Source organism: Clupea harengus, chromosome 11, assembly GCF_900700415.2.
Source record: "Clupea harengus chromosome 11, Ch_v2.0.2, whole genome shotgun sequence".
Taxonomy (NCBI): Eukaryota; Metazoa; Chordata; class Actinopteri; order Clupeiformes; family Clupeidae; genus Clupea; species Clupea harengus.
In genome coordinates, this window is record NC_045162.1 from 23,036,115 (window position 1) to 23,062,898 (window position 26,784).

A 26,784-nucleotide genomic window follows, 5' to 3' on the forward strand; every position below is an offset into this window, starting at 1 on the left:
TTGCACCCCATGCTGCTTTTCTTGATGATAATACAGGAATAATTTCAGTCAAAGCTACAGGGGACGACAGTGATAGCTGGACGGGGGGGGGGGGGGGGGGGGGGGGGGGAACTAATATGAGCCCACTTCTGATATTCAAATCATATCCTCCCAGCTGTGACAAGACAATGGGTAGTTGCACAATTTATAACTTGAATTGGACCTGAGTTCAGGCAAACTTCTGTAAACAGAAACAAAAATAACATGATTAGTGAGGAATTTGGAATTGAGTGTTAAAGGATGGTAGAGGAATTGCAACATATTTTATTTATTTCAGCCCAAGCTCAAGCTTCCAAAAAATACATGACAGGGAACATCTTACGGACGCTTACAACAGCCCTGGAGAACATTCCCCAGTACAAGCCGCTCTAACTGCGACAACCATGGAGAACATTGTCCAGTACAAGCCCCTTCAGACTGGGTCCTGGTGGCTTTTTCAAAACCAGCTACCTCACGAGACGCACAACCTGATGAAGTGAGGCAACAGCTGCTACACCACACACCTTGGGCAAGAAGCTTTGAATGGGAAATAACCCAAGCCAAGAGTCATATATTCATGTTTTTACAAACGCGTAAGCTATTGCTTCAGTCATTTGCACACAATGGCAATGTATTCATTTCCAATTCAGTCAGGGGTTTTGTGAAATTTGCAAGGGACCAATTTCAGGCTGAGAGTGTAGTCCTATTTAGGTTTCAGTGAAACCGAGTAGGTAATTGACAGTAAGGTGGTTTTTGAAAGACAGGCCATGCCTTGCATGTTCCATTTTGAATCTGCATGGTGAACAATGTAATGAGGGTTTTCTGTTCGGTAGTGCCTTGTTTTGTTTTGTTTTGTTTTGTTTTTTACATGAGCTGGTCTCTATGCTTACGTGCTGTGTAACTGTCAGTGAATGTGAAGACAACCGATTTGATAATGAGGGGAGCATATTAAGCCTGTCTCCTGGTGCAAGTGCCCTCCCACACACAGAAACACACACACGCACACACACACACACACACACACACACACACACACACACACACACACACACACACACACACACACACACACACACACACACACACACACACAAACCCTCACATCTGGGCACTTCCACACACATACTTGGATGCTGAAAACACTGGATGCACACCGCACAGCCCTAACAGACTACCGGTCACGGGTATATGCCTGCAGCTGCCCATATCCAAAAAAGAAAAAACAGCACATGAATTGTACACACCTACCTATGGCAAGAAATACCAAATAATATTATATTTTCAACCACATCTCGACGGAGGCATATAGCACAACATGAAAAACAAACACAAATACAAACACACACTCTCACGGGCACAGCCTCTGGTCTGCTACATGCATGAACACACTGGCAGACACTCAAATTACATATCACACCAGCACATGCTCTCTCTCACACACACACACATTGATGCAGATTAGGCTAAGCTCATACACACCGGCACACACTGCAGACCTCGCCAACACGTCTGGCACATGGGACACACAGCTGCCAACTCTCAACACACATTGACACACACTCACAGGCACACACACACACACACAAACATGAGAGTCCCCCTAAGCGCATCAAAAAGACAGAACACCTGTGGTCAAACACTTCTGTTCACAGGCATTATGTGGTGGCCTCTGCAGATGCGAGAATGCAGAGATGTCTTTAGATGGATGCATTTGGTTTAGTCCCTGTAACGCCAAAATGTTTCCTGGGTGGATCTGGCCTCATAATGTATTCCAGTCCGTAGCGCTCCACTTCCTCCCTGCCTCCAGCAGCTGGTCTGAGATCTGTTGTTTTCACCTCCTGTCCATCACCTGCAAAATGCTGCAGCTGACCCTATACCTGCAGGTGTAGGCAGGACTGGTCCGCAGAACAACGGCCACGAGGCACATCCCTAAATGTATAACACCAGCGAGCTCCAATCAATCAAATCTGGGCAGATCAGAGCGACCAAAAAAACAACACACAGCTGTGAGTGGCTCTATACAGCTGCCTTGTGGGACACTTGGCCATAAAGAACCTTCCTATATGCAAAGCACAGGCTAAAGGTGACAGACACAGCAATCCATCATCTTTACAGCAAAGAGAGACGGACACACAGGTACCACACCAGTGAAGGAACTCTCATTCTTTGGACATTGCAGACCTATTCGCCTGTGTGCACCTTCACAATGCAATGTCATACAGAATTTTTCAATATGAAAGCCTAAGGCATGAAAGGGTCTTTAACCTGTGGCTACAAATACATATAGTATAAAGCATCTATGAACAATGTATGGAGAACGCAAAGGTAGAAAGGAAATATATAATGGCTATGTGGAATACATATCAAAGAGTGGAGAACGTAATTTCTAGAAAATTGGGAACATTCAAGTTTAAACGGAAAACATTTTTAGAGTTTAAATAGAAAATAATTAAATACAAAATAATAAAACTAAAAATCCTTTCTTTGCCTGCTAGGAGGAGAACGGCTGAACTGTTTTTACTTTGGCTGTAATGAGTTCTATCATAACATTAACAGACTCATTTCAGTTGTTGTGAAATATACTCTGACACTTTGCAGGGCACACCTGAATAAATGTTCTGTCTGCTCTGCACCCCAATTAAATATAATATTGCCAGCAACTGATATCACCACATCGCAGTTGAAATACATTTATTAACATTTTACTTCATGCAAATTGATATTTTAGCTACATGAGTATTTCCTCTGCACTGGAACTGAGTCTCGTTAATTTTAATTTGCTTCAGTCTGTACAATCGACTGTAAAATGAGGACTTAGAGCACCGATGATCGGTGCAGTTGCTACATATTTGACAAAATGAAGATTCCTAAAACATAAAATGGCTGGAATGTAAGGAAATAATATAACTTCACACTTGATGTACTGTCTAAAATCAAATACTCAATACTCAATAACTATAGCTTACCTAATAGACACAACATTTCAATATTTCAGAAAACCCGTCAGGGCTACATACGGGAAAAAATCTTTTTTTTTCCCAATCAAGCATACAATGTATGTGTAACATCTGGTGTAAGATGTTTTCAGTGAAATGAAAACAATTGCTATGTAGTTGTGTAATGCTGTGTTTAAAGTAACTTTACTAACGTTATATGTAGGCCTAAATACATTCATCTGGACTAAATAAACAATTGTTACAACAAAAAAGTATAATAAGTGTAATAACTCTTCCCTGTGCCGGGAGGTAACGCAAATGGACGAGATGTCCCTGAAGCCTCTGCTGCACGTTTTGTTTTGGTTCACATCCATCCATCATATAGAAGAGAACATTCAGTCTGTATGCAACACCTCTTAGAACCTAAGGAGTCTTTCTGGGTGAATGATCATCAGACTATCGAAGAAGCCTAACCATAATCATCACTACTGTATTTGTTTCGAGCAACATAAACAAGCAATGTTTGACGCATCTTGAGCCTTTCCTATTATCACACTCGCTCACATCACTGAACTGCCTGACGCGGACCGCGTCAACATGCAAACTAATCTCTTATCCTTGACTGATGGTAGCGCAGTCTCTACATCAGATGTTACACAAGCTCACTATGCATATTCCCTTCTAACTCTTAGATAACAAACGACTAAACCAAAAGAGCACAGACCTAAGTAGGCCAGTGCAGTGGTGGTAAACTTACAGGTGCCAGCTGACAATGTTGGTGCTGGAGGTTGAGTGGGCTAACAGCAAACAACTGAGGAAAAATTACTCAGGAACTGAGATAGTAATCTCAATATTTCCTGTTGCATGTGGTCAACTTTTTGTGTTTTATCATGTGATGCCCTCCTTCACTGCTGGAAAAAGAAAAATGTCTCCGCTATAGGTCAGTTTGTCTATGCAGAGGACCACATCCCATCCACACAACCACCCCACCACTCTTACCCCTGATAGACGTTGGGGCTAAAACATGTGTTTCACTTCACTTAAATTCCCTTGAACAGTGCAAACCAGCCACTCACAAGAGGTAGATGTTATTTGAAATTATATTGGTGGGATGTGTTAGTTTGAATCTGATCTCAAGTTTTAACCTATCATTATCTTAGTGATTATTTCTCAGATAAACCTAGTAACCCCCTCCCCATCAAAAAAAAGAAAAAAAGAATGATGAGCTGTTCTTCTGAACGTCTCTTGGACAGGAATAGAGCCATAAGATCCGGCTCCCTTCACAGAGCCAGTATTCCCATCACAATCAAAAAGACCCCAGCAGCCAGTGTGTATGTGTGCAGTCAGTGTGTACGTGTGCAGCCAGTGTGTATGTGTGCAGCCAGTGTGTATGTGTGCAGCCAGTGTGTATGTGTGCAGCCAGTGTGTACGTGTGCAGCCAGTGTGTACGCGTGCAGCCAGTGGCGCAGGCCACCCTAGCAGTTTTGTGTTGATTAGTAACATATTGAAGGCGGAATTGATGGAAGCAAAACTTAATAATGTGAAAGTAAATTGAAATAATGTCAAAATGTTTTAAAAAACAAAAAAACAAAGCAATGTGGTTTCATTTTACATTTTAACGCGAAAAGTGGTGAAGACTAAAGCCCCATACACATATACAACAATTTGCTCATCGCCCATAGATTACTGCAGTGGGTTGCGTTAGTACCAGTTACACTTTACACTTAGTTTAGAATTCACAAACTAAATTAAAATAACAGTCTTACAGTGAAGCTACCGTTAAATGCTACCAGAAAAATGTGTCCTCAGTATTGGGACATTTGTGAATTTTAAACTAAGTGTTAAGTGTAACCGGTACTGATCTTTCACATTGAAATCAATGGTATACTTGTTTGTTTTCCCCCTAAAAGTGGCATTACCATTTCGCAAACCCCTGCGGTAATCTATGGACCATGAGCAAATCGTAAAATCCGGCTATTTCACCCACGTTTCATTTCACTTTGATATAACAGTTAACAGTTCATGGATGTATTATGATCGTGGACATTGTTTTGTTGTGGGTGTAACCTGCGTTGTGTAGATAACCACAGTCCCACATTGGACTGGAACTCACGACCTCTGGCATGGGAGGCAGGTGTGCTAGCAAGGAGGCCTAATCCCATGGGTCCAAGCGCCTGTTGCCAGCACGTCTCTTAAGGTGTCGGGGAGTGAGGTTTACTCACTGCACAGCACTACGTGCTGGCTGACATTACGCTGGCAACGTTTAGGGAACTCAGTCTTGGCATCAATGGTATCCTTAACTCCTATTGGTAAATGCCTAAATCGCATCGCTTCAAAGTTGAGATTAGTTTATCTCAGAACCCTACCACTTCATGTTGCCAACTATGATTTTGAAATCACTGCAAGACGCAGAGTTATAATAACATTCCATAGTCTCTTGTCGTTACATCACTGCTAGTCTCTTCCTGTGTAACTCAGGCCAGTGTTATACTTTGTGCATCCATGAGTGTGTGAGGGTCCACTAGGGTCAGAGTGGCGTAAATCAAGAGTGTATGTGCTCTCTGCGTGGACATCCATGTACTCTCCATGTACCCTCTACCTGGCAAGGGCACCAACTGTGCATGCACAGCTCCAAGTGGAAAGTATAAGATAAAATCTACGCGCCCATGGTGTCCACTGCTGTCCATGTGTGCGTCCACAACCGAGTATAATCAAGGTGTTAGCCAACACTGAGTTAGCATAGTAATGCCCTGTCTGGACTTGGCAGATGTGGAGCTGGAACTCTGGCGCAACACAACAATGCTGCAGGGAACTGATTCTGATCTGTGCACCATCCTAAGAGAGACAGTGGACATGTACCCAAACATTCACAATATAATTAAAGTTCTACTGATGATGCCTGTCTCAACTGCTTTGGTGGAAAGGTCATTCAGATGCTTGAGACATTTAAAGACACACCTGAGGAACAGTATGACAGAGACATTGCTATAACAACAGGATTGGCTTTAATGAGTAGTCCATCCATACAGACTTTGAAATGGATACAGAGAGTTTTGAGGGAGTGTGACACAACAGGGACCAGAAGAGTCAACATTGCATTGTAAGGTAGGGTGAGCTTAATTATTTTAAAGAGAGTGTAAACCAGGGTTGGGTTACTATTGGTGCACATAATGAGTTAGCGACCAGGAAACAACATTTGCTTCAGTATTTATCTGATCGACATTTATTCTTTCTTTCAAAGTGCATTTAAAATCTGTGGATGCTAGCCCTCCGTCATTGGGTTCAGTGTAAACCAGTTAGCTAGTAGGGCATCAAAGTGATCTAAAATAGAAAGAAAACATGTTTATAAAAAAAAACGTATGAGTTTATTAACTCAAAACTATGGCGAAAAGATAACCATATCATGTTTTGGCTGGGTCAGACCTTTAAACTACCACAAAGTAGGCTAAGTTATATAATCAGATCATTTTCCAACCAACCAATTTCTTTTGAAACACGGCTTGATTCGCAGTGCAGTCTTCGTCTTTGTCACACTGTCCCAAGCTCCAGGCACTCCTATTCACTTCTGTTTTTACGTCAATAGATGGTTCTTTACGTTCACAGAAAATAAAAGGTTGTCACTTAAGTTGTGTGTAGCACTCTCTTTGGTGGCACAACTTTCTTAAGTGTGTGTACCATGAACGAGAATCCTGCGGGTGCCCCTGTGTGCAGCCATGTGGTAACCAGACATTCTTTTACCCTCAGCTCCAAAACTGCAACTATAGGCTAATGTGAATGAGCGTGGTGTTTATCAACGCTGCCCAGACCAAACCACATGAGACCACAAGGAGAGGGGAGCACTGTAATCTCTTTAAAACACCAGTCTCTGATCTTATTAAAGACTAATTGATGTTCTATGTTAACGAGCTTTACCTTAATTAGTCACATTTAAGTGAACAGGGGGTGCTTCAGGGGAAGGGGATGATGGGAGTTTGGTTTAGGGCATTGTGAAAGTATCCCTGATGTTACATGAAAAACAGGAGCAGTGAGTGAGAAAGGAGGGGGACTGATGAAAAGTGTCAGGAAAAAAGGCAAGAAAAAGGGTGAGTGAAAAAAGCAATTGCATGGAAAGAACACAAGGGATGTAAAGTTGTGAGGTTCTGTGGAGGATGAAGGAGGGGAGTGTAGGGTGGAAGAAAAAAAAGGGGAGTGAGAGTGTGAGGGAGACAAGACACGAAAGGAGGAGAGAGAGCAACACAGTAAATGTGAGTTTTAAAAAAGAATCCGTTCTGTGTAATTAATGAGGGAACTGGGGGAGAGCAGGAGAGGGAACACAAACGTTGACTCTTGTTGCTCTCATTTCTCTGATCAAACCCTCCAACCATGTTCACCCTCTGATATTCAATTCCAGCTGCCCCCTCTCCTCCCTCCCTCCTCTCCGCTGTCTTCTCCCATCCCTCAGCCCTCTCCTCCTCGATCTCATTTTTCATTCCTCTCTCCCCTTACATCACTCCTTCGCCCCTCTCTAACACTGTTACCGATTTTGTAATGTACATCTCACCTCTCTCACTCCATCCTTTTCCACCATCAGTCTCTGGTGCCCCTTCCACTTGTCTCTCCATCCTCCATCTCAGTCACATGTACTCCTATGCCTCTCTCCCCTTCCTAGCCCAGCATCTCCATCTCCACACCTCTGTCTCCTGTTCACTCACTCTCTACACCTCTGGTTTTCACCACACTCTCTGTCTACACCTCCCTCCACATCTCGACATCATCCTATGGAGATCCTTCTCTCCCTCTCCCCCCTCTCTTTCTCTCTCTCGCTCTCTCTCTTTCTCTCTCTCTCTCTCTCCCACTCTGTATCACCAGTGTTTCTAGGCTCAGCTGGTACAGTAGAGCCTCGAGAGCATCAGTAAGACAGATTGGTGGAGCAGGGTTGTATTGACACTGAAGGTAACAGCAATGTGTGCATTAAAGTGCTGCAGTGTGTGCATGTGTGTGTGCATGTGTGTGTGTGTGTGTGTGCGCATGCATGTGTGTTTGCATATTGCATGTGAAATTCCCATGCTCAATTCTTATATTCCATGTTGGTATTTAGGAAAAATGTTTAATGAATAATAAAATAAAAATCAATATGACTAATAAGACACTGATACGAAACAAGCATGGGGGAAATGGAAGCAGAAATCTCAGAGGAAAAAACAGTCTTGTTTCAGAAATGCGAGACGTGAGTCACAGCCTCACACTGGAAGGATTTAAGCAGCCCTAACGACAGCAGTTATTTACCCCCATGTCAAATCAGGGCATTGCTTCAGCCTTTGCTGAGGTCCATGAAGTTGAACCAACCCAAAAACCTCAAAGCATACCGCACTTGAACCTGAGCTTTTGTTAGTCCATCATCATCACTGTATAGGACATAGGACATAAAGAGAGGGAGAGGGAGAAAGAGAGAGACTGCAGCAGGTTCACCATGCTTGTCATGTAGGTCAGATATGTCCCTTTGCAGTAACAAGTCCATGGGCTCAATGCCCTCTTGGGCCTGGGGATGTTTTCCTTTTATGTCAACCTGTGCTCTAACATACAGTAACTTGGTGCAAATACCACTAGGCGAAGTTGAGCAAAATGACGATGCAATCTCAACACAATGCTTGTGAGACCACTGCATGTCTAGAGGCTCAAACCAATCTGGGGAATAATTATTTGATCTCAGCTGCATGTGAACAACATGAGCAATTCGTTTTGATGAGAGAACGAAAAACGTTCCCTGTTGAATTTTTGTAGTTCCCTAAATATGCAATAATGACTGATTTTGCCGAGAAAAATTCAGTTTTTTTTTTTTTACTCAGAATTCTCCACCTTTTCATACATAAATACATATTCAGACATAAATAGAAACACTTGAGGTGATACACCGGCTAACAAAAAGCTCGATCCAAACTGCAAGGAGACACACAGAGGCGCGAATGCAAACTATACGATGTGAAGTGTGTGCTTCATCAATAGCTCTGTTCACTTATATTGATAAATCCGCAGTAACATACACAAGTGAAACGGCACAGGGAGACAGCGCATACCAACGATACTTGCAGCTCCAACCAAAGACGGGGCAGCATTTTAAATGGGTTTTAATATTCTATTGACAAGCAGATCTGCTGTTTTCCTGAATTCACTAATTGAGCTCGCGACTAAGTGTCCCTCTCTGTGCGGTGTGTGTGTGTGTGCGCGCAATCTCGTCTATGTTTGTGTGTGAGAGTCTGTGTGTGAATCCACATGTAAACGTTTGTATGAGTGCGTGAGGAAAAAAACACTAAGGAAAAGAATGTTTGTTTTATGATGTTAAAACGTTAGTGTACGATCTATGTGCACGCGAAGCAATGACAGAGGGGTCAAAGCCCCGTGCGCCGGCCGTTTCCACCTCTCTATCTGCTGCCATCCATCTTTCCAACATATAGCGCATCAAACACCGCCACCCGGAACCTTACCCGCACTGTCAATGACACATTTCCCCGCTCCGCACGACTGCGTCTGCCCATCTCAAAAGATAGGCTATCCAAACATCTCCCCGAAGCGCAACATTCATTAAAGATATACTTACTGTTTTTCACGAGCCTGTCCCCCCTCTCTCCCTTCGTCCCTCCATTCTTTTCACATCATTTCTTTTGAGGTATCCTTGTTCTACTGGTTGTCCCCCCAGAAATACATGTACATAGATATCCAACATGTATTCAGTTTCTCGAGCTCTTTCTCGCTACCTATCACTCCCTCCCTTTCTCCCCTCTTTCGCTCTCTCTCTCTCCCTCTCCCTCTTCCCTGTTCTTTTGTTAAAATTCAGTATATGCTCCCCGTCACCTAGCAACCGTCAACCCCTCTCTCTCCCTCCTCCCTCTCTCTCTCTCTCATTCTTCGTCTCTTCCTCTCTCTATCACCGGCGACACGTGTTGAATGCTAAACTTAGCGGTGTGGAATAGTATTAATAACACAGTCCTTTTCTCTCTTCTTCTCTCCCGCTCTCCATCACCCCTCCCCTCACTCACTCTCGCATATCATAATGCAATATAAATATTTACTAGAACCACTCAGTCCTCTATTGCGCTTGAACCCCCTCCCTCTGACTGCATGTCCACCACCCCTCCCACTCTGCGTTTCTCTAGCGCCGTATCGCTGTTTCTGCTTCTTCTAGCAAAACGGAGGTGTGCGCCTGTACACTAGCTGTCGACCCGACAACATGTGAGTGTCACCCTAACAGTGTGTTCATTTAATGCATAGGCTACGGCACGCGTCTAGGTGGGAGCATGAGTGATACAGCACATGCCGTAGGTTCTTGAGAAAGAGACTAGTATATGCATGGGGCGTGTGAAGTATCGTGTGTAGCAGCAGCCAGTGCCGCAGTTCCTGAGACAGAGTCCAGTTAACCAGGAGGACCAGTGTGTGTGTGTGTGTGTGTGTGTGTGTGTGTTTGTTGTACGCTTGTGTGCGCATACGAATTGTAAAACTGCTGGAATCAGTTTAGAATTAGTTTTTAACAGATTCAGAGAAGTCACAAGAACTGGTTTGCTCTCTTTTGCTCTCGACTGTCTTTCCTTCTTTTGCACACTTGTCCGTCTCTCCCTGAACAACAGTCACTTAGAAGAGGGGTAAGATGTCAAATGGGAAAAACCCTCATTGTGTTTCTAATGTTGTTTCTGTTTGTGGAAAATAAACTGAAAAGTCACGATAAAAAAACAATGGTTCCGGTCCATCACGGGACTCATCGGAGACGTTGGTGTAAAATGATCAGTTGACTGGGAAGGTTAACCTTTTAGTGAGTTCGTACATTTCAGAAGCCATCGCGATGCGCTATTGATGGAGAAGCAGAAAGCCTCACAGGCTTAATTGACATGTAGATTCGTCAGTTCCCCCTCAGTGAACATTCATCAGTGTCTGTTAGTGTGGTAAGAGCAAGAGTGCCTGTATGTGCCAGCAGATTTGTGCCTTTATAGAGAGTGCGATGGAAATAGCCAGTATTCTTAATTAAACATCAGGAAAACCATAAGGAAATAACTTACTACCAGTCCACTGCATACATACATACACATTTTCACATATACATTAGGTCTCCTTGACAAACCCGATGTGGAGCAATCCATATCTGGATCATAATCGACAATTAAGACCTAGTGGTGGCCCTCTATATTAATAACCCACACTATCACAGGCCAGTCAGTCTGCACACAACATGGTTAAATCTTCAGATCTGAAGAAGAGTGTGGTGTCAGATGCGTTTTATCTACTTCCTGTATGCATTAATCTTCATTTGTATTCATCAATCAATTTACCCCTCCCATCTGTTCTATCACTCTTCCGCACACCATTGACTTTCATTGGACACAGAGGACTGGCAGTTGCAACGGCAACGTAAAATACATGGGAAAATGCGATTTTAAAGAACATATCATGGGAGTTGTATTCCATGGAATTTCTCTCTCTCTTTCTCTGTGTGTGTGTGAGTGTGTGTGTGTGTGTGTGTGTGTGTGTGTGTGCATTTTGTGCACTACTCCAATCTGATTCTGATTCGAATTGTTTGACTATCTCTGTTTGCTCATCTGTTTTCCTCTGAGCTAATTCTCAAACACTGCAGTAGACCTCTCTCTCTAACACACACACACACCCACTTTGATATGACTTGATAAAGCAAAACTCATATTAATTATTCATTACTATGGGAACAGATTGATTGAGTTAGGTTGGGGGGCATGATATGTCTGTGATTTTAGGATGATTTATTTAGGATGAGTCATTTTCACTCTAATTATAAGGTCCATTGGTGGTGCCTACACAGGATACGTAGCCAGACTGAACAGAATAAAAGGGCATCCTTTGGACATCAGCGTGAGTGAGCCAAGTGGGACCAGCTATGATGAATACAACATATGGAAAAAAGACAGGAGGAAGGTAGATATTAGTCTTAGAGGCATAGTTCGCTTTTCTAATCCAATACATTTTTTGTCAAACTTGCAAATTGCTCCTTATGGTCCTTTAGATATCCGTTAATCGTACACAGTACTTGCTCTGTAAATGGGAAACAAAAATAGTGGCTCGGACCGAGCCATAAACAATTCAAGCCAACCAGCACATTGCTTCGTGAGCACGGAAGGGAGAGGAGTATTTTGATTGGCTGTTGAGCTCAAATATCAACAGCCTTTCACCAGAATAGCAAACGGCACCTTTAATGGGAATACAACATCACAACAGTATCCTCAAAACTGACCAATCACATGCAGCTTATTCACTTTCTCTCTCAACATTTATTTATCATCATAGTTAGAATTTTTGGAACCGTCAACAGTTTTTCGTGAAGATGCTTAAACCCGTTCCCCACTAAAATGAACTGATGGACCCCCGATAGGCCTACTCATTGCCTCCCCATGGTTTCTACCGCTTGCTTTGTTCATCTGAAAACACACAAATTTAACTACGGCATTTCTTGTCATGCAAAGTACTGAAAAAATAACAGACTTGGGTGCAAATGCAAGTAACACCAATGTACATCTTTCTGACAAAACATGCATAATTGATTGTAGAACACAAATCAAACAATGTAATTGGTGCATTTTAAAATAGGAATGATATGAATTATTCTTTTTGCAGACCCCAGACATTGCAGAAACTGGAGATTGCAGTGATTTGACTGGCTTCTAGTTTGATGAGGAGGGAAGAGACTCCAGAGCCCAGTTTTGCGTGAATGCACAATATGATCCATCGGAGCCCACTTTGGGTTGCTTGAGAAATCGCAGCAATCAATTTGAACAATATTTGGATTTCACAGGTTTTTATAGACACTTCCCATGGTTGGTGGCTTGTTGTATTTTGCAAATTGTGTAGCCTAAAATAGTCTACACAACCTAACCCATCTCCCCGACCCATCCGTAGTGTCTGGGTCTGGTTTGACAGCGGGAGATAGGGAGTCGATGGAAATAAGAGTGCTCTTCTCAATCCGGTTCATCCGGGAATTTGGCCCTCTCCCTGTGCGGGCAGTCCTCCACGGAGATATCAATTAAAAGGGCTGGCCAATCAATGCCGCAGGCCAACCAATGATCCCCACAACAAGCATTATAGGAGTTAAGCCAACATTACTTATAGCCCCCCCCCCCCCTCAATTTTCATAGAGGGATTTAAAACCATTTTACTGTGACCAGTTTGAAATCCATGCAATTCTCTGGCTATCCTCATAAAGAAGTATTTTTTGTCGCCCAGATATAACCCATACAGAAGTCTGCGTTCACATAATTATGAGTTAAAAGTATTAGAGCTGATAGGTAACCCGAGGTGAGGCAGGGTAGCTCAGAGTCGGTGGCAGACCCATCTCTCACTGGATGCTAAGTGTCTGATGCGGTGACCTGCTGACTGTAAGACCAGCCATGAAATTGAAGTGTCCACTCTCTGCCCGTGGCACACCGCCCACGCTTTAAATAGGAAACACTCTCCCCTGATTACTGCCTGTATCACAGGAGATTATATATCTCTGAGAAATATGCAACTTTGCTCTAAGGTACTAAGGGGCTAAAACACTGTTTCTTTAGTTTGTAGGGACACATGTGTAAAGGACCCTTTTCTATCCTCACTGTAGAGGAGATCTGCGTTAGTACTACTTAAAACCCATGTGTGTGTGTGTGTGCATTGTGTTGTGGCAGATAGAATATTCATTATCTTTTCAAAGGTCTGAGAGAAGGATGTCTTGATGGGAAAATCTTCGAGACTTTACTGTCACACACACACACTGATCATGAGTGTTTCTCATCCTGCGTGATCAAAGCTTTAGAACCTCTGGTCAGTAGTCTCATTCCTGGAGGGCCAGGATTCCTGCAGGCGTTGGCAGCGTATCACATGACTCATGCAGTGACTATCGGGGGTTCCCAGGTGTTTTCTAGCTAGCTGCATCTCCACAAATGCAATAAATAACAGTAGGTATCATGAGAAGTGTTTCATTGATGTCTCCTTCGTGTGAAACTTGGAATCCCACTGGCAGAGGGATAACAAGCATTAGTTAAAGTTTGTCAGTTATGAAACTGGCCAATTTAGGGCATAGAAGAGTGTGTATGGGGAAAAAAGAATGTCTATGCCAGGCACCGCAAAAACATGTTTTTTTCTTCAATTTAAACATTGCTCAAATCCATGTAGGAAGGACTTCTGATTGTAGTGTACCACTTTACAGCAGTAACTGGCAACATTTGAGTAAAAAACAAATTTAATATCAATGTTCATTTTCAGCTTATCAAACATTCAAATTAACCCCTTAAAAAGAGTCATTCCAGATATACCTCTTTGTTTTTCACAAATATCACATTTCCTCATGCACCCAAGCTTCCATTCATTCTCTGACATCCATTTCAATTGGCATTGCTTTTCAGAGGGGTGCTGTATTAGCAGTGCAATATTAGGCCCGACTGTGCAATTGTTATGTGGTGGTAGGGAAACTTAATGAGCGCAGGTGTGTCATCATTGAAGTTTCAGTCCACAGGCTGGCCATTATGTAACCCTTAATTATCCCCCTGCTTCTACTGTATCTGTGGTAATATTTAATCTGATCTGGACCCAACCGTTCTAGTCATCCATTTTGAGGCCCTCTGTAGCTTTAAAGAGACCATAAAACTCCCTGGCACAGCAAGAGTCTGAAACTATCTTTGATGACCTAGATTCAGTTTACATGTGTATCTCCTTCACAGTAGCTTCACAGTTGCCTTACTGAGCTCATTTTTATCATGTATATCAGATTTATTTTTTTCATTTTCTTAAAGATGAGTAGTAAGTGTCAACTTAGACAGGAACCAAAAAAGAGGATACTGTGTCTGTGTGTGTGTGTGTGTGTGTGTGTGTGTGTGTGTGTGTGTGTGTGCGTGTGTGCGTGTGTGTGTGTGTGTGTGTGCGCGTGCGTGTGTGTGTGTGTGTGTGCGCGTGTGTGTGACAGAGAGAGAGAGCGAAAGTGAGAGAGCATGCTTTAGCGTTTGTGTCAGCATTAGTGTATGTGTTTGTGTGTGTGTGTGTGTGTGTGTGAGCCAGAAAGCGGGAGAGATTAGCGAGATTGAGAGAGAGCATGGGAGTGGGAGAGCACAGGTGAGGGAGTGGGGAGAGGTGGGCGGAGGGGAAGAGAGAGGGAGTGCTGAAGGCGGAGGGGGGGGGGGAGTGAGATAAGTGGAGGGAAGGAACTCACTGAAACCTGAAGTCAAGAGGTAAAATCAGGGGAGGGGCACGTTCCGCAACACAACAGCACAGTTACACTTGAAAGCGGCCAGTAGCGAACAGAAAAAGAAAGAGAAAGAAAAAAAAGGAAAGAAAGACAGACAGACATAGTTTCACACTGGCGACAGTTGCCTGCTAAAGACACTGGCAAATAAGAGCTGGCAATGATTGCGAAGGACAGAGCTGAGTGTTGACTTAAGGAGTGAAGAGATTAATGAGAGACACATGAGAAAAAAGTGAGTGAGAACATAAAAATAGTTTTGTGGATACACATTGACTGTGTGAACACTGCAAGACACAAAGGGCAACTAACATCAGCAGAAAGCGAGAGAGCAAGAACGTTACAGAGAAGAGGAAGGAAGAAGAAAAAGGAATTAGAAGGTCTGCGTAATGGTTTTGAGACTTTTAAAACATGTTTCAGTTTAGCATACATACAGCATAGAATACTGAAAGAAAGAGAGGTAGGAAGCTTAACAGGAACCCAGTCAGAGCAACAGATAAGAATCCAACACTTCACTCATAATGCTAACCAAGGAGTACAGAATATGTATGCCGCTGACAGTAGACGAGGTAAGTGTGCAGTCAAAGTTCCGTTCGTTTTGAGTATGCTTGTATTTGCTGTGGTCTGGTGGCAGACTGTAGGTGTGAACATGGTGTGTGAAGCATGTAGTCTCAATCAACGGTGAAGTAGCTGTTCCTCTCAATGTCAAGCAGGTACTCTATGTCAACCTGAACTATGGGACAAGTCTGCAGTGCTGTAAAAACGAGATTGATCTATTTACACATCACAGCACTTTAGCGGTTAAGTTAGATCAAACTAAATCATTCTTTACATGGTTAAAAGACAGTCAGGGGTTTTGTTGATGTGATGGAAGGAAATTTTCGCAATTTCATGGTATCACAGTTCACTGTAAATAGTTTTTAGGGTTAGTGTCTCAAAAGCACCGTTAATTACAATAATGACACACCACTGTAGTGTAATTAACAACCAGCTGAGGCACAGAATTATTAAACACACAATTGCTGTGTTCTGACAGCCCATGTTCCATTTGCATGCATGGAGCCCTGTGATAATATCTGTGTGTGTGTGTGTGTGTGTGTGTGTGTGTGTGTGTGTGTGTGTGTGTGTGTGTGTGTGTTTGTGTGTGTGTGTGTGTGTGTGTGTGTGTGTGTGTGTGTGTGTGTGTGTGTGTGTGTGTGTGTGTGTGTGTGTGTATGTGTGTGTGTGTGTGTGTGTGTTTGTATCTGTGTGCATATGTGTATGTGTATGTGTATATGCATGTCTTTGTCCAATTATCCTCACAAAAAAAACTAGTCAAACTGGTTCCCTCCTTTGTCCAAGTCTTTACTGGCCTTGGAGTTTACCACAGAACAACAGAGCGAGCTTTACTCAACTGAGCTCTAAATTATTTCTTCTTACGGGGATTTCCTTGAATGTCACTTCTTATACACCCTCCTCCCCCCACAATTTGTCTGTTTGTCTGTTTCTATTAACCAGAGCTAAATATAGCTGCAGGAAACACATTCAGTGCAGTCACACCTAGTGTGGATGGTCTTTGATTTTAGCCATGGGTATTGGGTTCACAGCTACGCAGGGAATGTATACCTCATTTGTCTTCTGCACATTATGCAAAAAAGTGGGATTTTCCCCCATCACTCACCAGATGAATGTGTTTTAATTGCCAGCACTTACCCCTCTTTGACTTTGAGTAATGACTTTTCATTGTCTACTCCAGTACTCCTCCACCCTAGAAAAATGTCCCGTTAATCCAAAAATGAAACAAACCATACAACTTTAATCTGTAATTATTTTACGTCCAAGTGCTGGAAACTGTGTCTCTTACTTCTAATAATGTGAAATAGGTCCTATTCACTCGTTGAATAAAAATGCACTTGTGCTTCCCTTGAAAAATTAGGAATGTTTGTGGAAACAGATTGGTTTCGTAATCTCAGTGTGAATGAAAAAAGTTTGCGGCCTTAATCCCTTATGAGAAGGAAGCGGTCTTAATAAGCATATTTATTTAAAATGGATGAGGCTAAACACATGGATTTTAACAAACAAAAATAAAACCACTAAATAGAACGTTCGGCTCGGCAAGAGGGTGAAGGTGACTAAGTTTGACTTTTCTCTGCTTGTTATCTCTTTTAACTTCTGACTTTCTCACGCTCTCAGACACACACACACCACCCCTTTCCCCTGCCTCTATCTCACCACCTCTCAATCTCTTTCCTTCAGTATCAAATTGGTCAGCTTTACATGATCAGTAAACACAGCAGTGAGCAGAGTGTGGGAGGGGAGGGGGTGGAGGTGCTCCGCAACGAGCCAGACACACACCCCCAGCACGGCGTCGGCCAGGTCACAGAGAAGCGCGTCTACCTCAGCAGGTGAGGCTATCCCACTGCCAGTGATCCCACCACTGACCCCGGTGGTAGTCGGCCTATGAACATGTCCTCTCCATAGGTTACATCTGTAATCTCTTGACCTTTCTTGTACATGGACACTGGCTGCCCTTTTTCTGTGTCTGCTCACAGTCCTCGTTATTCTTGCTACTTGTATCTGTCTTGTTCTTCTCTAGTAGAATCCCCCTTGTATTATTGTCACCCTTATTCCACAGAATTTTTTTTGTGTTATGTGTCCTGTCTAGTATTTCATACTTGATGTTGCCAGCAGCTACTATGTGTTAGTAATTTGTAACCAGTAATTTGCTGCACACTGTTTGAGTTGCTCCTTCGATCCTTTTGCTTTGTGCCGTTCAACCCCCTGACATCACAACTTAACTACACGTCTCTGCACCTGCACCTCCTGTCCAAGGCCTCCTCACTGCTCTGCGCCTCCTGTCCCTCTCCTGTTCCTCCTCAGATATTTACCATCCCATCTTTCATCCCTGCATCCTTTTAACCAGCCCCACTAGGGGTCCCGTGGATCCCTTAATGACCTTGACTGGCTCAATTACCAGGCTTGACTAATGCTTGTCTCACCATGCCCTAAAGGTATGGAGCATTTCCCACCTCAGAAAGATATTTAAACCCTTGCTGGATTAGAGCCAGTCTAGGAATGTTGTGTGGGGTCTTTATCTCTATGCACACCCTCCTTGTCATTTATCTGAACGTATGCCTTTTGTTCTGTTTACCCGCCATCATTATATCCATTCATCTTTCTGTCCATCTATCTGTATAGCTCTCCATCTTGCCTCCCGCTGACAGGTCAGGGAGGGAAAATAAACAGCCTCATTCCTTTCCAACCTTGTCTTATCTCGAAAGGCATAGTTTGTTATCGTGTGCTCTTTTGCTTGCGTCCTCTGATGCAAAGGGCACGTGGACACACCTTTAAAGGTGTCCTGCGCCTTTCTCAGCAGAACATAATGAGTTATCATCCCCCATCTGTTCCCCTCATCACTGTTTCAACTCTTCAAATCCAGCATAGCTGTTAACAATAAAAGAACTAAAAGCTCAGCATTTCTAACCTCAAACCCCCATCGCTGTCATCGTGTTTTCCCATGTCCAGTAAGCTGCCTAACTGGATGAAGGGGTTCATCCCACGGATATTCTATGTGACAGAGACGGCCTGGAACTTCTACCCTTACACCATCACCGGTCAGTGAAGTGCTCCCATTGGCATTCACCGTGCGTGCACGGATGCTTGCACACCTACAATGAGTCTCGTATACACACTCTGCACACCAACACATCGGCACACAACCTCATCTGTCACCGGTAATGCACCACTAATGAACCACATGTCCCATTTACTTTGGCCACTGTCAATACACTGCGTTTAAAGAATGGTGCTATTTGACTGCGCTCACGCTGACACGTGACTCAGTGTGTGTTTATGTGTGTGTGCGCATGCGTGCGTGTGTGTGTGTGTGTATATGTATTGTTCTTGTTGTGTGTCCTACACTGGGTGTCCTTTAAGAAAATTATAGATATAGAGGTATAATGCACCAGTGACATCATTGATCTAACCAGCCCATTTTTCCCACTTTCTCTACCCCCCCCCCCTCCTCTTCTCTCTCTCTCCCACCTCTCTCCCCTCTCTCCTTCTCTCTCTCTCCCACCTCTCTCCCCCCTCTCCTTCTCTCTCTCTCCCCCATCTCCTTCTCTCTCTCTCCCACCTCTCGCGTTTCTCATGCTAAACCCCACGGTGCTGCAGAGTACTCAGTAAGTATGCTCACATATTATCCCTTGGATGGATGCAGTATAATATATGCCTTTCATTTGCTGGTCTTGTGGATACAGCACAGGTTCTCTGCTCCCCTTCAGTCTCCCCATGCAGCCTCCCTACAATGTATTGTCTAGTTCTTTGGCTTCTCTGTGTTTGTGTAGCCTGCGTTGTGTAGATAGCCACCTTGCAACCTCGGACATGGGAGGCAGGTGTGCTTGCAAAGACGCTAAAGCCCATGGGTGCTAGGGTGCGTCTCTTAAGGTGTCGGGGATCGAGGTGTACTCACTGTTACATTTGATCAGTCCCTTCTTTGTTGGATTTACATACTATTTTATCCTTTTATTTTCATTGTACCACTATTTGCCACCAATCCACCCACCTTCTCTCTCTCGCTCTCTCGCTCTCTCTCTCTCTTTCTCTCACTATCACTCTCTCTCTCTCTTTCAGTGTTCCTTCATTCCAAAGTTTAACATAAGGATTGAGACGAAGTTCCAGAACGACAATGGGCAGAGTGATAATGTGAGTCTCGCACTAGCACAACACAATCCTGTCTTTACTCCAAAGAGAAACTAATCCTCTTACCGGTGTTGCTTTCAGCACAATAGGGCATTACCACCTATTCATCAACATCACAATGACCTTTATTGACCTTGCTGCCTGGCATGGTGTTCACTGCAATCTTATCTCTATTTTCACTGGTGTAAGTTGAGAAGTCCTGGAGCATTGGCATTCACGCAGAGCCAGGGGAACCTGCTCAGGCCCGTCGCGGTGTCATTACTGTTCCTACAGTCCCCAAGTAATTGAATGTTTTTGGGGTAGAAAGGCTCGGAGAAAAAACAAGCCCCAACACGCTGAAGCAGCTCCAAGCGGCATACTTGGGAGATGAGAGGACCGGGGGAGTTTTGTTTCTGTTGTTCCCTCACTGTTTCCATCACACTGCCACCACTTAAACCGCAGCAAGGCGAAGGGAGAGAAAGAATGAGAAAAGACACACACACACGGGCACGCGCGCTTAGCACTGCGTAACACAGGAAGATGTATGGTGGAGCGGGTATAACAGATAACACACATGAAAGTGTCAGCACGGCGGGGCGAGCTACACCACAGGCGCAGCGGCCATTAAACACACCAAAGCACTTCGGCCTTGTGAAACCCAGACAGTTATGGCCTAATGATAAGAAATAACACGCTGGGTGTCTTCTCTCATTTGCCTGGATGGGACGCCACCCCGGGGGCCACTGAGCCCCCGGTTGTTCTTCAGGTTGTTCCACCTTGTTGATTTCAGATTTGTGGGTGTCAGGTGTGTCATGAAGGGTTGTTTGCCTCCCCAGTATTCACCAGAGGCGCATTGGTGCTCCAGCGCGAGCGACAGTGCGTCTGTGGGGTGTGTTTTTGCGAGGCAGAGACGGTTTGGACCATCAACACTGCTAAAACACGTGTCACCCTGTTTTAACTTGTGACCTTTCAGGTGTGACCATCAACACGGCTAAAACACGTGTCACCCTGTTTTTATCTTGTGATCATTCAGGTGTGACCATCAACACGGCTAAAACACGTGTCACCCTGTTTTTATCTTGTGATCATTCAGGTGTTTGGAGGAAGCCCCACCCCAAAAGACAATGTGTGCTTTTTGGACATTTTGACAGATCCATATCCTGAGAAGCACTACAAGACGTCAGAGGTGCCGGCAAACAAAACCACATTCTTAAAGCACACACGCATGGAAACGCATATACACACATGCATGTAAACACATATACGCTGTAAAGGCATTCTAGATTCTGTTTTCTGATTGTCTGTTCTGCTGGTGAACCTACACTACTGGTCTAGCAAGCACAGAATTCATCTCTGTGAAATGCAGCATCAGGGTTTTTCATTAGCTTCCGCATATGAATTTATGTGTGGATAAACTGAATTTCACACATTCACACACATCTGCACATAACTCATGTAGTATGAAACAGGTCTACACAGGCAAGCAGGTTTTGAACTCTGACGTGAGCACACACCTTCCCACACGTCTTGTGAGTGGTATCACAAACACACACACACACTGACACACACACACACCTACACACTTAGGCAGAACACTGCTTTTATGTTTGACGTTTGCACAGTAACAGCTTGTGTCATTATAATGCGTGCTTATGTCTCCTGCAGTCAGAACACAGGAGACATCAAACGTGCACTATTCTAAGATGTGCAGTCTGAGATCACTCAGTGTCAGCTCTATTATTTATTTTAGCTCTTGCAGTGAGAAACCCAGGGTCAGCTCTGATCCCAGGGATTTCTGCTTGTTGCCCTTTTAGGTAGATGCCCTATTTTCCCCCATGCATCCTCCCTTGTACACGCACATGCACACACATACATACACACACACACACACACACACACACACACCAATGCAGCAACCACCAGAAAAATATACAGTTGGCTCTCAAAAAAACATCAGTTTGCTCTGCCCTTCCCTGCTCCACACTCACGCTCACACATATGTACACACACACACACACCAACACGCCAATTGCTCAAAAATATATAGTATGCTCTCAGTAAGCATCTTTTTACTCGATCCTCACATGCACACACATGCATGTACACACACTCACTCACACACAGAGGCACACACACACCCAGGGCCACCTCTGGTGTGGTGCTCACTCAGCAGGTAATCTCTAAATGCTTAACCCCCGGCAGGACCTCAGCAGCTGGGTGTCAGCGAAGACTGGGCGCGGCCCCCTGGTGGATGGCTGGAGGAACAGCAGCAAGCCGATCATGTGCTCCTACAAGAAGGTGCACTGCAGCTTCGAGGTGTACGGATTTCAGACCAGGACTGAGGAATTCATCCACAAGGTAGGGAACAGAGAACAACAGCGCCCCTCCCTCCGTGTCCTTCTGCCACATTCATTTAGCTCGAGCGGTGAGATGAGAGCGGAATCCAGTGATGGCAGTTCATATGGAGATGTGAGGCTTGAAAGGTGTTCTTGGACAGCCGCAGCAATCACCTTACAGTACCCCATTATGCGTTTCGCCGAGGCATTAACTCCCATAATAGCGTACGTTTCAAAATCTCATCACACCTTTGCCTATTACCTCTTAAAAACTCCAGTGGTGAAGAAGTAAGATGAAGGTTGTGGTCAAATTTCCATTTCCTGTCCAAATGGGAAACTGTCAGTAAAAGGAAAAGTCCTCAGTGACATTAAAGCCATTTTTTTATTCCCTCAGCCAAATGCCATTTTACTCTACATAATGTCATAAAGTCTAAAGCGTGCATATTAAATCTATAACACTCTAACAAAAATCATGCCATGACCTACAACTCAACAAGGCAATGTCATGCTGTTCTCTGATTGTCCTGGTGTTGCATCATATAGAGATGCTGTGTGTAACGTAACTTGACATGCTGTGATATGTTCTTCACAGGCCATCCGTGACATCCTGCTAGTGGGACACAGACAGGCTGTAGCCTGGTTAGATGACTGGCATGGTAATTACCCTTCATGTAACTCCCATTACACTACAAACAATATTGGTCAAACCTGTGCTTATTACCAAGACTCATACAAACCAGCTGACAGCGGTTCAAAAGCACGCGCTGTAAGATAAAGGCGATATGAGGTGCACCGCTCTCTTTGAAATGTTAGAGGAGACACTGCGAGTGGAAGAACCGTTGACAGCATATGCATCTTCATGCTCTAGCTCATTTAGTCAATAATACGGTATGTCAGACACGTGACTCGGAGCGGGGTGGTTTGCCGATACACTTTCTCTCTGTTTTTGCCCCACCCAGGGATGAGCCTGGAGGACGTGCGTGAGTACGAGAAACACCTGCAAGAAGAGACCAACAACAAACTCAAAAGCACAGAGAATAAAGGTACAGTTAAAGCTTGCAATTATATGCTATTAGAGAGGAACGCTGTGTGTGTGTGTGTGTGTGTGTGGTGTGTGTGTGAGTGAGTGAGTGAGTGAGTGAGTGAGTGAGTGAGTGAAAGAGAGGGGGAAAGAGAGAGAGAAAGAGAAAGAGAGATGAAGAAGAGAATGAATGATGAGCGAGGAAAAGAGAGGGTGAGGGAGAGTGGTGGAGAGCCATGGAAGGTGTTCTGTCGTGGTGTGTGGTGTGTGGTGTGTGGTAAATGCCACTGCGTCAGTGGTGATGAATAGTGTAATGCAGCTACCCTCCTGAACTCAGCCCCATCATCACATCTGCATCATAAATATCTAGCCATGCAGCACTTACTGTAAATGTCACACAGTGTGTGTGCATATGTTTGGGGATGTGTATGAGTATGTGTGTGTGTATGTATGTGTATGTGTGTGTGTGTGTGTGTGTGGGTGCATGTGTGTGTGCGCGTGTGTGTGTGTGTGTGTGTGTGTGTATGTATGTGTGTTTGTATGTATGTGTATGTGTGTGTGTACGTATGTGTGTGTATGTATGTGTGTGTGTGTGTGTGTGTGTGTGTGTGTGGGTGCATGTGAAAAAGGAGAGAGAAGGGGATAGAGGAGAGTGACTAAGAGTGAGTATGTAAGTGTATGCTGTGTGTGTTGCCATAGAAATGTATATGTAAGAGTGCATTGTAGCTGCAGGAGGTAGGAGCCTTTTATTAAAACACAGTCACACTTTCATTCAGCTCCAGCCACATTTAGTGTATGTGTGGCGGCACTGATGGGCTCTCTTTCTATCTCAACCTGCCCATGCACTCTTGGTTTGCTATTTCATACAACCAGCCACATCAACCAAATGGAAAAAGTGAAAAAAATCAAGTTGAAGTGAGAGCTGAGCAGAAAGAATTACACGCTTGAGGGGTTGGAGGTGAGGGGGTGGTTCTTTAACCTTGCCAGTTGTGGCTTTCACGTGTGCCTAAATGTGTGCTTGTGTTTGCGCTTGTACAGCTTTAGCAGCAGAGGCAGTGTATGCATCTCAATGTGGGAGCGCCTGCCAAAGAAGCGCAGGTCTTTGACTGCCTATGCGTGATGCTGCTCTTATGGGCTTCACACTGCCCTCTAATGGTAATCCAGTGGTACTGCAGCAGCATAGTAAATATCCCTGTCAGCGTCCACAATATGGCCAGCAGCAGCCTGCCACTTTCCCCTCATGATGGGAACCATCACTCTGTAATAGACCTGCAGTCATTGCTCATCCCCCGGCAGTGTGTGTCGCCACCGCCACTCACAGGCAGGACAGCGTTACTGCAGGATGTCTCTATGGCAGTAGCATACTGCCCAATGAAGTCAGGATGTAAATAGGAGCAGCTGTTCCGCCAGCATTAGTTAATATCCATGCAAACAAGTGAGTGTATGTGCAAACATGGAAATACCCCAGAACAAATGAGGGTATCCAGTTGGCAAGGGGAGTATTTTTGTGTTTGTCATGTTATGCACTATTCATAGGGAGATCTGTTTTGTCTGTGATGAGTCTAAAATTGGTTGTAATCTCCCTCCCAGGCATATATACACACAGTGCTTCTCCCTCCTTCCTTTTCACTGTCACACACATATACTCACTACAGACACACTCAGTGCTTCCATCTCCTGACTCTCTCTCTCTCTCTCTCTCTCTTAGAAGCAGCCCCTCGTCCCGCCTTCTCTCGCTCCATCTCGGTCACAGACGAGTGCTCTTTGAAGAAGATGGGGGTGAGGACTGCAGCCATCCCCAACTCTGCCACCTCCTCCTCCTCCTCCTCCCCCAAGTCCTCCTCCTGCTCATCGATGGAGGTGTCGAGCAAAGGGAGGCTGAATTCCATGCCAGAATAACTACACCATCCCAAACACCCCACCCCTTCTCACCATGGTACTTTGGAGCCATGTTCCATAGACTGGCTTCACCTAATGCCCTGCCTCCACCCCCAAACAAGCCAATATAATGTGCCTTACATCCCCTTCCCCAACCATGTCTACATATAAAACAACTAAAGTGGCTGTGTTTATAAATAAGTGTCTTTCACAGCAAATTCCCACATACTCGCTGGTGCCTCACTAAGATGCTGGCTATTTAGAGAGACTCTTAGAGAACTTATGTGGTTGACTCCTCGTTTCGTTCTACTTTTTTTTTTCACACTACTCATTTAACCCAGAACAAACTGGTGGACAGCAGACAGGTGAAGTGACAATTGAGTGCATGCCATGAGCCCTGGCTGTATGCATCACGCTGTGTCTCGAATGGCATTCCCACGCGTTCCGTTTAGTTATTGAGTGAGATGTCGAATCATTGGCTTCACGATGTTCATAAGCTAAAGGAGGCAACAGAGAAAGCTTGGTTTATCCTTAACCTTGTCAATATTTTGACACGACCTGTTTAATGACGCGTGACCCTGCCCCTAAAAACCAATAGCAATCGAAGTGTGAACAGCAGTAATCAAACTGTGTGATTACGAGAGAGTTAAAGTTACAGTGGACACAAGTGTATGTATATATTTTGTCAATGTGAAACTTGCAGAAGTACAATAAATTCCCTCAGGCTCTAGAAATGTCTATGTTTTCCTCCCCAGTGTGATTCTCAGTTTTTAAATGACTGGATCCTCTTTGCCGTCAGAAACTAGCGAGCGGTAGATTGATCACTACAGAGGTGAGGTATTCATCAGGAAATTGGGTTAGCGCCACAGTCTTTAGGCAACAAAGGGGAAAAATTGACGTCCACGGCACATCTCCCCCTGAGCAGTGCGTAGTGGAGAGGAAGCTATGATTAAAAGGATTTGAGATGGAAAAGTTTGAGAACATTGGAGGAAACAAATCGACAGAGAGAGAGACGAATCCTCTTTTGCTGTCATCGGCTATTCTTCCAACGCGTGTAATTTGCGCCGAGGCTTGCCCTCTTTCCCGTTCTCCTCCACCACATTCATCTGATGTTCATGCTTCTCTTCAGAGGCATGGGGAGAGAGAGAGAGGGATAGAGAAAGAGAGAGAGAGAGAGAGAGAGAGAGAGAGAGAGAGAGAGAGAGAGAGAGATCCAGGCCTTGCCATACATAGAAAAGAAAAACAGCTGAAGCACTGCAAGGGTCTGCAGAGATGCAGTAGCTTTTGCTCTCACTTCCAATAATCATCCTGCGCCTCGCCCTCTCTCTGTCTTCATCCTTCAGATTTGCCCCACTGCTGCTCTTCTGTTCTCCCTGTCTCCGGAGAGTGTTTCTGAAGCATGTGATGTATAGAGTTCATTACATCGGCGCTGCCTCTAAATAATTATACAAGAACATTTTATCTGAAAAAATGTTAAATTACTCCTATTGCAATATCAGTGTTGTATAAAAAGTTACTGTCTTCACCGCCTTGTCTTAGCTCGGCGCTTTCTCCTTCTTTAGTTCCCTTGGTCTTAGTGGCCATTTTTAATTCTTTTGTGGCATCTGAGGGATTTAGCCCAGTCTTTATTTTAAACTGGCAACATTTGATCCTGATGCACTGCAGCAACTTGGAGAGAGGGGGGGTTTGCGAAGGCCTTTCACAGAAATAATGCGTTTGTCCTACACATTAACCCCCTGA

General features: G+C 44.3%; 2 protein-coding genes across 3 annotated transcripts in view; one reads left to right on the plus strand and one right to left on the minus strand.

The window, feature by feature from the left end:
* LOC105894600 (glutamate receptor ionotropic, NMDA 2D) overlaps positions 1–26,784 on the minus strand; it is a 63,035-nt gene that overhangs the window by 30,977 nt on the left and 5,274 nt on the right. The gene's annotated exons all lie outside the window — the stretch shown is intronic.
* Positions 8,403–25,774, plus strand: pitpnc1b (phosphatidylinositol transfer protein cytoplasmic 1b). 2 transcript variants are annotated; one of them, XM_031576315.2, is made up of 10 exons: positions 8,403–10,160; positions 17,386–17,534; positions 18,655–18,743; positions 19,303–19,310; positions 19,762–19,833; positions 20,903–20,995; positions 22,012–22,167; positions 22,738–22,801; positions 23,105–23,188; positions 24,875–25,774. In XM_031576315.2, the coding sequence occupies exons 2-10, from the start codon at positions 17,407–17,409 to the stop codon at positions 25,063–25,065; spliced, it is 885 nt and encodes a 294-aa protein (XP_031432175.1). In that variant the 5' UTR covers positions 8,403–10,160; positions 17,386–17,406; the 3' UTR covers positions 25,066–25,774. The 2 variants fall into 2 exon arrangements, with proteins under 2 accessions (XP_031432175.1, XP_012676567.2); XM_012821113.3 differs by lacking the exon at positions 8,403–10,160 and adding an exon at positions 14,855–15,719.